This window comes from Ammospiza nelsoni, chromosome 1 (assembly GCF_027579445.1).
Source record: "Ammospiza nelsoni isolate bAmmNel1 chromosome 1, bAmmNel1.pri, whole genome shotgun sequence".
NCBI classification, from domain to species: domain Eukaryota; kingdom Metazoa; phylum Chordata; class Aves; order Passeriformes; family Passerellidae; genus Ammospiza; species Ammospiza nelsoni.
In genome coordinates, this window is record NC_080633.1 from 121,978,427 (window position 1) to 121,990,334 (window position 11,908).

Genomic DNA, 11,908 nt, shown 5'->3' on the forward strand with positions numbered 1-11,908 from the left:
TTCTGTTTTGGAGGCTTGCATTCATTACAATAAAATAGTAAAATGCAGTTTAAAGGTTTGTTTCACAACACATTTATTGTGGACAGAACCTCAAGCAGATCACCTTCCTCATTCTGGCTAAGAGACTCTATGGCTTCTCCTAGTAAGTCTTTATGCTGCATGGAGATGCTGCCTGTCTTAACAGGAAATTTTCTCCACCTGCATAGCAGTCTTGCCTGTGCTCAGCTGTTGCAGGTTCATATGTTAATCACTGTAGATAGCATTTTAACTAGTAATAAGTAATTTTTTTACTCTTAGCCAAGGCCTTAGTCACAAGGTCTTGTCTAAGTTCATCTGCCAGAGAAGTTACACTGTGTATTACTGACATGAAGTTCTGAGGAGACCAATTCCTTAACAATGCTGTCTAGGTCTATGTCTTCATGAAGGCTGAACGTGAAAACTGCAGGGTAGAGGAAGAATACTTACACAATTATAGTGTAAAAAATTGTCTAGATGATACTGGAGAGGAACAAAGTACCTAAACTGAAATCAGTTTTAGCCTTCAAAAACTTCATTTTTATTTACCCTTGCTCTTAAATGTGTACAGTAACTATTCTCAGACTTGAAAATATTTGGCTGGCTTACTACTGAGTAGGAGCATTGCCTGGAGACAGGGCTATGGCCAGTAAAGATGGAGAACTAAAGGAAAGCAACTACTATGGTTAGAAACATTAGCTCTTTAATTACAAAAGAGAAACATGGTAACATGCTTCTAGTGTTCTAATACAGAGATCAGTCTTTGCATTTTGTATTAAGGCAAAGAGAATTTCCTGAAATGACTCTGCTGAAATCCTGACTCATTTAAAATTTGTTAAGGCTCCAGAAATGCAGCAGAAATATATAGGTTTCTTGCCATTTGTGTTAATTTTCTTAGTCTTTTTGTTGCAATTTTAAAGGCCTTTTAAACTTTCATGTAAAAATAAAACTATGCACCAGGGGACAGGAACAGTGGTCCAGTTGCCGGATCTTCTTCCAGGTTCCTTGGCACTGAGAGTTGCCAATTGCTTCCCAGTGTAAGATTTTATCTCTGAAATGAGAATAAATATGAAATTAGAGGAGTAAAGCTGTGTATTTAGTGTTACTGGATTGAGTTGTATAAAATGTCAGAAGATTTAATCATGTAAGACTTTACTAAACTCATCTAGTTCTTAAAATGCTTTCTGGAGCAGACATTCTATTACTAAGTGGAATATCCAGGATGGTGGGTTGAGCAGCTGGTTGTACAGGTATTAAGTAGTATGCATATTAATAAATGTATGGATCAAATAAAAATCAGTTCTGAATAATAAATATCTACTTTAATAATAAATATCTGTTTTCACAATGACTTTTCTAAAAACCAGGTATTATATGCTTGAGGGGAGTACCAATCCACCACTGTTAAATCTGCAGTCAGATTTGGACTATGGTAGGAAATACCTTTTTTAAGTAAAAGTGCACACAGCTGTAAAAAGTCCTCTTCCACTACACAAATTCCATCACTTCTTCACAATAGTGAATAAAGCATTAAACTCTTATGTTAAAATGACTTCCCAATTTTATCGAGGTTTTAAAAGCAATTTCTGTGAGAAGCGAAAGGATAAAACCTGAGCTTTTCAAACGGTTTGAGCTGTTCAATCTTTTAGATCCATTTAATGCATCTCTTAATGAGATACCCTGAGCAGTCTGAACTGTGCTGGGTGTGGCTCACCCGTGTGCGCCGTGGCCGTCCCCGGAGCAGCGGCGCGTGGCCGGGCCCATGGCCGGCGGCTGGCAGGCCACGCACACGGTGTGTCCCTCGCGCAGGTACTGCATCCAGCGCGCGTGCGGGCGCGTCTCCGAAGCACAGTGCTGCGAAAGGGATTCCGTCCGGAACTCCACGCAGTATCTGCTCCGGAGGAAAAGCACCAAATTATGAGAAATCAAGCATGAGCTAAGTAGGCACTTTGAATGGACTTACATATCGTAAGGGTGGTGCAAGTTAGACATCGTCGTTGCTAACAAATCTTCTGACCCTAACCCAATCAGTGGATTCTTAAAAACATTATGAAAACTATTTCTCATTCTATGCCCCAGTCCAGTGTTTTATGTATAATCTCACTTTCTGGTAGTGTTCTGTATTCCTAAATTATGAAAAACAGATCTCAGTAACCCATATTTTTTCTTCTATGCTGCTGAAAGAAAATGGAAGAGAGACTTTAAGAATATCAATGAGTTTTATTGTTCTAGGAAAAATAGCAGAGGACAAAACATTATGGGCATTACAGACCCAGTAATAGCCTAATTTAAACTTCATTACCATCTCTACTGGTAACTAAACAAAATTTCTTACTGTTTGTGTCAAACAGTTTAAAAAAAAAGGTCTCTTGAGACCAACCCCATTCAGCCCACGTTGTTCAGAGACCTACATCTAATTTCTCAGACTTACACTTAGGATACATTCAGCTTTGTTTTAGCATTGTTTACTGCTGGCTTTCAAAAGCAGCTATCATCAGACCTGCCATGATCCCAATGTCTAATTCAGGACAATTAGCAAGTAATAAACAATATCTAGAACATGCAAATAAGCTGTGGGAGAGAAAACCAGTACAAGCTATAGCTTATTGTTTAATGATTTCAAATTTAATTACATTTTTCTCTGTAGACAGCTGTTTTCTACTGAACAAGATGACCCACATACATATGATAAATAGATTACCCTGCTGCTTCTTTGTCTGAAGGCCAGAGAGAAGATGCTGCTCGTCTTTTTCTTTCTTTACCGTATTCAGAGGTAGTTATGAAAGCAGGGACTGAGGAAAAAAACAGTTATGGTAAAACAGCAAGGCACAGCTGAGTCATATTGCAATTCCTGTAACAGTGGGTGAATGAATCAGGAGCTTGTGGATGGCAATGCTGGCTCACTTTATTGAAAAAGTGATAAAATGTTGGCAACATTGGACCTCAACCCCATTCCCTACAGCTAAGCTCTCTTTATTCAGAAAAAAAAAATCTAATAATGCATGTCATCTAGCCAGTGAGGAGAGAGGATGTACTGGAATCCCACAAGGAGTACTATTTCCTGTTTCATAGTGAATTTGTGTTCTAACTTCGCACAGAGGTAATTTGATACTTTGATCAGCTGAAGGAATGCACACAGCTTAGTTGTCTGCTTAACTGAAATTAAGAAAAGACAGAGTAGAAGAACAAATTATTGAATAAAAAGCAATATGACAGCAGAAAGTTCTAAATTATCATTTTAACCAGCTAACTGCAGATAGATGCTTGGCTTTTTTGCTGTTCATTGACATCAGTAAAATTTATGATGGTTGTGATGGACACAATATTCAGCAGAGAGGTGAAATTCAAAATACCATGTTCGTGGCCGCAGTCCTCCCCCTGGTAAGTCAGGTATTCCAGGCAGCCAGCCTTCTCCTCCAGAGCTGGACATGGTTCCCCACCATTTTGAGGCTCCTGTTGTACATAGCGCCGACGGACCCGCAGCCCAGGATGACATTGTTCTGCACAGCCACTCCAATGACTCCACTCCCCCACAACACAGGGAATAGCTGCAAAGCAGTATTAAAATATTATCAGTGGTCAGGACTTCTGTTTTATCCTAATTGCTCTCAAAAGCTTGAGATAATAAGACTATTGTGAGGGGCTTTTTGCTTGGTTTGGGTTTTTTTACTTTTTCTTTTCTAATTTTATTTATATGGGTTTGAATGCTCTTCCGGGATTTTGCATACTCAAATTGAAAGTTCAAACAAATGCTTGCAATGCTTGGCTCCCTATTCCATCCCTTGTCCACAAAGAAACAGCTGTGGGGCTCTTCTGTACCCTCCTCTGAAGCATGAAGCATTAGCCTCAAAGGAGACCAGTTCATAGATTACCTACACCAGACTGGTCTGACATTCCTTGGCAGCTCCTACACCACTACATTTTGCTTAAAGGCTGGAACATTAAACAGAAGCTTGCTTGATTCCCTTCAGATCAATTTCTAACTAATTTTTCTTCAACACTTACTGTATCCACTGCCACCTGTTTTAACACAGGTCCTGTTCATATCCAACTACAGAACAGTCCACCAGATATTTTAATTTCAGTTCTCATGGATCACAAACTTCCTCTGAACTTGGTCAAAAATTCTGGGGAAAGTACCATTATTTCTAAAGTAAACTTTGAATTATAAGAAACTGCATTTCCCTCAGGGAGGGAAGAAAGGTTTTGTGGTGTATTTTGTGTATTCCCAGAATACAAAAACAGGTGATAGATACCTTATTCCTGAGTGAGAAGCTACATAACACAGAAGTCTTCACTTTATTTTCCCATTAAAACAATATGCAACTGTAAAGAACATACAGCCATTTCACACCTTTACGAACCTGCTTTCCTCAGCCTCCTCTCCAGGAACACCAAGTCCATTTTTGAAAACTGTATAACCTAAAAATTTTCCTTTTTCCTAGCAGTTAGAATGAATACTACAGCTTTTCAAAGCTTCACTGCAGGCTGAGCCCTGAGGGGTTGGATCAAGATGATCTCTGGATGCTCACTGATGGAACAAACACAACCTCTCCATCTGGGAGCTTCAAATCTGCACAGCCATGCCAGGAGGAGCCATGAAAGAGTAGATAAGTAAAATGTCTCACACATGGGTATCCATCAAGTGGAAGAGTTCTCTGAGGACAAGCAATCATTTCCCTACACGAGTCATCCTCAATTTGTGGCCTACAAGGACATTTAATCTGACTGGTGATCCATTCCCAGTAGCCTTTTTTCCTGGAAGCCACCTAGTAGGTGCTCCAGGTTAGAGAATGGTACAAAATACACATTATCATCAATAGGTGGGCTATCTTAAACTGCTTCTGGATTGTTCTGGGTCAGGCTTCTCATTATTTAGTTAAATAAAACTTTTCATTTCCCAGGTGCGCTATTTCTCATTAGCTTGTTATGGAACATATCACATGCTTTCAATTTTTTTTTCTGCATTTCTGGATTACAATTTAAATCCCCAAGAAGCTTTACATTTAACCACTAGTCACATCTTTGTATCAGTGTTGCAGGAAAGTGATGGGACCAAACTAGTCTTTCAGGAAAACATTTTATGCCCTCTGGGATTCTGCCAGTACAAGACACTGGGAAGGAAGAGTAGAATATGATAACCTCCTAGAGGTTTGTGACTCTTCTCATAAAACACAAAAACTGCAGTGTCTGCTCTGTCATTACATCTCTAATTTCTTGGACTCTTACCAATATCATAAAGCAAATAAAACCTCTAAAACCTCTGAAAGAGGCTACTTGGCAGATGTCCTTACCACTTTACTACAATTCCCTTCCTCTGTTCTCACTGTGCACCAGCTGTTCTGACCAAACTCACCCACTTTTGAGAGCCCTGACAGCACCAGGTGTATTGTGGCTGAGGACACTGCATCCCACGCCCTAAGGAATTCCACTGAAACAGAATCACAGGGCTGCCCTGGGTATTGGGACACCAGTTCTCCATCCTGCTCAACAATTCATACTCTCTGGTGTTTTCCTCTACTTACTGAGGAACACCTTCCCAGACAGCTCCTGAGTATGATTTGTGCTGGACAATCACAGAAAAAGCCCCCTTTGGCACATGCAGACACCTCACACTGCACCACACAGTCCTTGACTCCACTTGATTTATGGTGCAAGCACAGATTTCAATGTCTGATCACACATCCTAGCTCTACCCAAGTATCCAAAGGACAGTATCTATCCAGCCTGTTTCCTTATCTATTGATTCTCTTCCAAGTTGGCTGCATGAATGACCTGCATAAACAAGAATTTCCACAGAACTTTAATCCCATATTAGCACCTTGATATGCAGATAACATCAGTCTAACATCAAATTTTCCATGAAGAAACTCCCAAAGGGACTGAGTAAGTGCATAACAAATAAAGTGATGACTTCATGTCTTACTGGAATCAAACCAAGCTGACAGTTAAAAATTGGTCATCTGCAGAAATACATGCTAATTTTACGGCTATCAAGACTTAGAGTAAGAGGATGAATTGCCCTAGTCATGTGGAAAAATAAGAATATTGGGTTGCTAGAATGGAATTTAGGCAGTGAGATAATAATGTCACTCTTGCAGTCAGCACCCAAAAACTGTTAAGGGACAGTGGATTGATTTTGTGCCTTGTTGGAAAGATGTCAAATTCCTCAGCATGACAGAGATTGGGTCCATGAGCTGGCATAAAAGGAATGGTGCCATCTCTTGACACACTAAAAGAAGTATTAGGGATCCATAGCTACATCTTTATAGATCCCTCTCTGTGCTGCTATTTGCTCAGCTTAGTTAACACGATGATTTTAAGTATGTTTAATGGTGATTCCTGGAAACAATGAAGAGGATGCAAGTCAAAGGAAACTGAAGGAAGGGATTTGTTCTCAGGTACCTACCAAAATGTGGAAGCTAATGCAACACTTGAAATTTCAAAAAAAAAAAAAAACGCAGAAAAAAAAAATCACAGAAAAAATACATTGCTATTTTATGAAAGACAGCTCGAGCAGCAAAAACTTTGGTTTTTTCTCCACTTGCAGCACTATGAAACACAGATCCTCAGAAATCTTTGATTTCTGAGTCAAAGTCTATTTAATTTTTCCCCATCTCTGGAAAAAGAAAAATGGAGGATTGTAGTATGTTCATTGCACAACATATACTGTAATATGTAAGGATCTCCAGCTTTTCTCAGAGTAACCACTGATTCAAATGGTGAGCTGATTCCTTTCTCAGACTTTCTCATTGGACAGTAGTTCTAATTTAAAATGCTATGTACAAAAATATTCTTTCTTCAAAAATATTCTCCATTTATTCAAAAATATTCTTCATTGTTAGAACTATAAAGAAGTTCATTTTAAAACTCTTGAACTTGGGTTCAGCAGTCCATGAACTTCTGCTGAGCCATCTATTTATAAAGTACCAAACCTACAACGATTTTTAGACATGACAGAATTTAACCCTGCTGCTGGCAGCTTTAGGATGTTCATTCTTTCAGAGGTTTCTTTTATTTTGGAGAATTGGTTGTATGATTCCTAGCATCTCTTGCATCCTAGCATCTCTTGATTACTTACATTTGCGGCACTTTAAACTTTCCCCAGAGGATGAAATGTCATTTCTGCAGGCGCTGAAATCATGGGTTGTGAACAGGTTGACAAACAAGCAGTAGCATGAGAATCATTGATCCCCTTTCTTCACATTTCCATTTTAAAGTTTTGAACTCTATATTTAAAACAATGAACTATGCCAGGGAACACCCCTGGTGTCATTAAACACGTAGATTTTAACAAGACTCGATGGGGAGACCTCAACACCCAATGGGAATAAAAATGAATCTAACATTTTCAGCCACACTTGTGTAAATCAATAAAAACTTCCACTGAAACTATTTAGAATTTCTGTCTATACAGAATACAAGCTAATGACTACTTGCCATAGAGAGTATATATGATAATTTGCCTTTAAAAGAACAACTTCTCATAAAGTTAGAATTGTGGATGTGTGAATTCTAGGACCACCTTGCCAGGCTGCCAAAATTCTGCCCTCCCATGCTACACCCATGAATGCAAAATGTGCTGCTCCCTCTGTTTGAGTTTGCATTGGTGCTCGCACAGCTGGGCAGTGAGGCAGTGCAGGAGTCAAACCAGGCAGAAACAGGCAAAAGGGAGAACAGAAATAGTTCCCTGTGAGTTTACCTCCCTGAACTGGGCCACCAAAGACTGGCAAATTCCAACCCTGGTGCAGGAGAGGCAGTGAGACAGGGAGGCTCCACTGGGACTCATCTTCCTGACTGGATCTAGGGCACCGACCCCCACACAGGGTGCAAGCGTGGTGTGCTTATATTGTAGACATACAATGCCTTTCGAGGCAATTACCCCTGAGCCTGAGACAAAAAAAAAAAAATCTTGATAACAGCAGGGCATCATCAGGTGCCAGAGAAGTCATGGTAATGAAAGTGTTCAAACTAGAACTTTTCAAGCACAATCTTGAGCTTCTTTTTGAAGGATTTCAGCTCTGTTTTAATGCTAACACTATGCATGTTCATCAACTCTCTCCTTTTATGCTTAAATAATAAAAATAATTTTATTTACTGAAAAGATGCAATATGCTGTGGCTGTAGGACAAGCATCTTGACAGTTCTCCCTCTAGTGACTTTCCTGAATGAAAGAACAATCTATTTGAAAAATGCTGATTTCAAAAATGCTACCTTCTGTCTTACTTTGTGGTGCATTTTTTTCCCTTCTGTTACTCTGGGGAGATTATTTAGCTGTGGAGGAGCTGACCATGCTCCTTCTAGAGACCTGGGGTCATAGTTCTGCTCTGCTGAGTTCTTCTGTGCAGTTCTACACCCCTCAGGATGGGTCTACACCATCTGAGAATTGTACTCTCCCTTCCAAGTCCAGGCAGATGTAAGCCAACTTGGGTCCCAAAGCTATGTGGCTATGTCAGCATGGCTCTGAGCCTGCTAAATACACCCTAATTAGCAGGACTGTGCAGCAGAGGCTCATGACTTTTTGGCTGAGACTGGCGTGCATCCAGCCAGCTGGGAAGAGACATTAAGCTGACCGAGTACTCATACTGCACCTGCAAAGCAAGGTCTGTGTCCTGCATCCCAGGCACAGAGAGGTCTTCAAATTGTGAAGACTGCAAAGGGTAGAAAACCCACAGAAAGAGGCACTGTGAATACCTACAAAGCAGACTCAGTTTGGTAGAACTGGGATACTTTTTCCTCCTTGCCACTGCTCACTGGGAGGCTTTGCCATCCCCCGAGGGCTGGCAAAGGACCCTCTCACTCATGCTCCTGTGCTCATTTTAAAGCCTTTGCCTTCACAGTAAATTCCTGCGGATTCATGCTCCTGGACAAAACCTCACCGTGGGGACTTCCCCAATTATTTCACTGATATTTGTTTGTCAGGATGTGAGGGATCAGCTGAGAGACACAGGGGTGCTGAATTAATCTCCCCGCTGTCTCGGCAATCGGACGTCCCCCCTGCAATAAATCTGTGTTTGGGACTTGCCTGAGTGAAAAGTAACATATTTTAGAGGGAAAATGACTTCAGACTGTCACTGTACTACAGCTGATCCGGAAACCTTTTCTCTCTAGCGGGAGAAAAGTCTCCGTCTCCCTTCCTGAGCCAGCCTGGTGCCCGGCTGGGAAGGGAGGAATCTGTCCCCCTCGCAGCCCTGAGCCCATGCCCGCACGAACGCGGCTAAACCCGCATCCCGCGAAGCCCCGGCACGCAGCTCCCGGGCCGGGGACAGGGCCAGAGCTGGGCCGCGGGGTCCCGCCGGCCGCCCGCCACCGCACCCCCTGCCAGGGCCGGGGCCGGACGCACCTACCCGGGCACGCCTGGCCGTGGTCGTGGCAGCAGTCCCCGGCTCGCCGGCAGCCTCCGTCGCAGTAGCAGGTCCCGTAGCCGCCTCCCTCCCTCCAGCCCTCGCCGACGCAGGTGGCGTCCCGGCCCTGGCAGCACTTTCCCTGGCAGCTGCCCCCGGCCCCGCTCCCGGCCCACAGCAGCCCCAGCCACAGCGCTCCCGACAGCGCCGTGCTGCCCATCACCGCCACACCGACCGCCGCCGCCACACCGATCACCGCCCCGCCGCCCCGACGTGCGGGCCCCGCCACCGCTGCGCGCCGCGGCCGCCGCCAGCCCCCGGCAGAGCGGGGCAGAACGGAGCGGAGCAGAGCGGGGCGGGCTGGGCGGGCGCCCGGCGGGGGCGGGGGCGGCCGGCGCGGCCCGGCCCTGCCCGGCCCTGCCCTGCCCTGCCCTGCCCGGTCGGGCAGCGGCACAGCTGCCGCGGCGAAGCTTCGGGGTGCGGGGGCAGCCGCAGCGTGCATTTTAAATCTCTCGTAAATTTTAAAATCTCGTAAATTTGAAATCACACACCCGCGTGTCCCCGGGGGTGTCCTGCCAGGTGGTGGGTGGGTGTTTCCCGCTGCATCCGCATGGCAGGACGGCTGGCGATGTCCCACACCGCGATGTTCTGTATCAGGATGGATACAGCACAGCAGGAACCATGTCCCACACTGCGGGACTCCCGCAGGTATGACCCTCGTGGTGATGTCCTGCACGGGGATGGCCCTCACACCATGACCCACACTGCTATATCCCACTGCAGGGACTTTCATAGTGGTGACTTCAATGTCCTCCCCATGGCAGTGTCTCCCACATGCTGACAACCTTTACAGCAATGTCCGCCTCAGCAGTGTCCCACACTCAGTGACCTCCCACAGCAATGCCTCACGTACTGATGTCCCTCCCACAGAGCCATGTCCTGCACAGCAGTGTCCCATGCTGTGATGCCACAGAGCAATGTCCTTCACAGTGGTGTCACACTGTCGTGTCCTGCACAGGACCGATAGGCACGGCAGTGTCCCAACCAGCAGTGTCCTGCACAGCTGTGAACGGCCCAGCCACACCGTGTGCAGTGCTGACTCACATCACCGTGACCCACAAAGCTGTTCCAGGGCAACCCCAGCCGTGTCCACACAGCCCCGGGTGGGAACGACCTGGTGCCACTAGCCATGGTTTGTTGGTACAGGCACTTTCTCATTTCTCATTTCCCACACAGCATTTGTGTGTGTTACATTTTTCATTTTTGTTTTTTTTTTTTTTTTTTTAATCTGTTTCCAGAACAAACAAAAGAAGCTGTTCTTGCAGGTGCACAAGAAAAGCGAGGTGGATTCCCAAGTAACTTCTTAGTAACAAGAGGTTTGGATTCTGGTTTTCAGTTCACTTCAGTGCTGAGGTTTTCAGGATTAATGGAACCTGATAATTTTAGCCAAAAGTCAAATCACAAAAGTAAGTAGTGAGGTGACTGCAAAAATATGTTAGCTTTGCACACTTCAATTTGCAGATAGCTACTAAAGCAAGAGACATCTGGTCTCCCAAAGCTGCCTACGAGGGGAGGTAACAGTTTATTATATTATCTACTACATGTGGGTACTTGGACCCCCTGAGACAGTTCAGGCCAGACAGAGTTTAATTTCTTCTAGCCATCAAATATTACTGTTAAAATGTTGTTTAAATCCCTGAGGATTGGTTCTGATCTGTTATCCAGTGTGCCACTAATGAATTTGCTGGCATTATGCCAGCCTAAAACTTGAACTCCTGAATAGCTAATGCTGGGGGAGTTCCTGGGGTGAGTGAGAGAAGAACAAGACGTGCAACCTGCCTTGGTAAAAGCAGTGTGAGAGAAGGAACACCTTTATGTTTTTCTCTCATCTATTGTATTCCTGTGCTTCCCCTGAAAGGCAAAATATTAGCAAATAGAAGTAGAAACTAAAAATTGTGTGCAGAGGACTTATGCTGAAAGGATGAGTCAATAAAACTTGGATGAGTCCAGAACAGGTCAAAGAGGGGCTTTCTCCTAGTGGATGTGTTTACAGAAAAAACAAGAAAATATGTCTGCATAGTCTAGTAAAAGAAAACAGAATACAAATGAAAAATCTTATCATTTCTACTGGACACAGTAAAGCAGATTCTTCAGAGAAACCAGGAAAAAAGAAAATTAAAGGAGAGAACAAGCTCACCCAGTTTGTTCCAGCAAATACTTTGTGGTTTTTTTTCTTTTAGTTAATTTCTTTCTATTAGGAGTAGCACTAGGTAACTAAGAAGGACAAAGAAACACAGAGATGTTCCCTCAGCAGTGACTCAGCATAGAAACCCTTACAGGCAATTCCATCAAAACAGGCAGAGATTTCTTTTCAGTCTGACATTAAATGGTCCACAGAAAGTAGGTGTTTCTCAGTGCCTGCTGTTGGTTATCTTTTTGTCGTGCAAATAACTTTACAAGAAAAGCAGAGATTTAAAATGCACATGTAGGCAAGCTTAGGGAACATGCAGAGTCCTTACTTTTTCTTGTAAGCCACAGAGGAGCATTGC

General features: G+C 43.5%; 1 protein-coding gene across 1 annotated transcript; it reads right to left on the reverse strand.

Annotated features, from left to right (window-relative positions):
* Nucleotides 1-6: 6 nt before the first annotated feature.
* SBSPON (somatomedin B and thrombospondin type 1 domain containing) lies at nucleotides 7-9,594 on the reverse strand. Its single transcript, XM_059487829.1, has 5 exons — nucleotides 9,363-9,594; nucleotides 3,369-3,563; nucleotides 2,717-2,807; nucleotides 1,730-1,906; nucleotides 7-1,066 (listed from the first exon to the last, which is right to left on the reverse strand). The coding sequence occupies exons 1-5, from the start codon at nucleotides 9,577-9,579 to the stop codon at nucleotides 949-951; spliced, it is 798 nt and encodes a 265-aa protein (XP_059343812.1). The 5' UTR covers nucleotides 9,580-9,594; the 3' UTR covers nucleotides 7-948.
* Nucleotides 9,595-11,908: the final 2,314 nt, after the last annotated feature.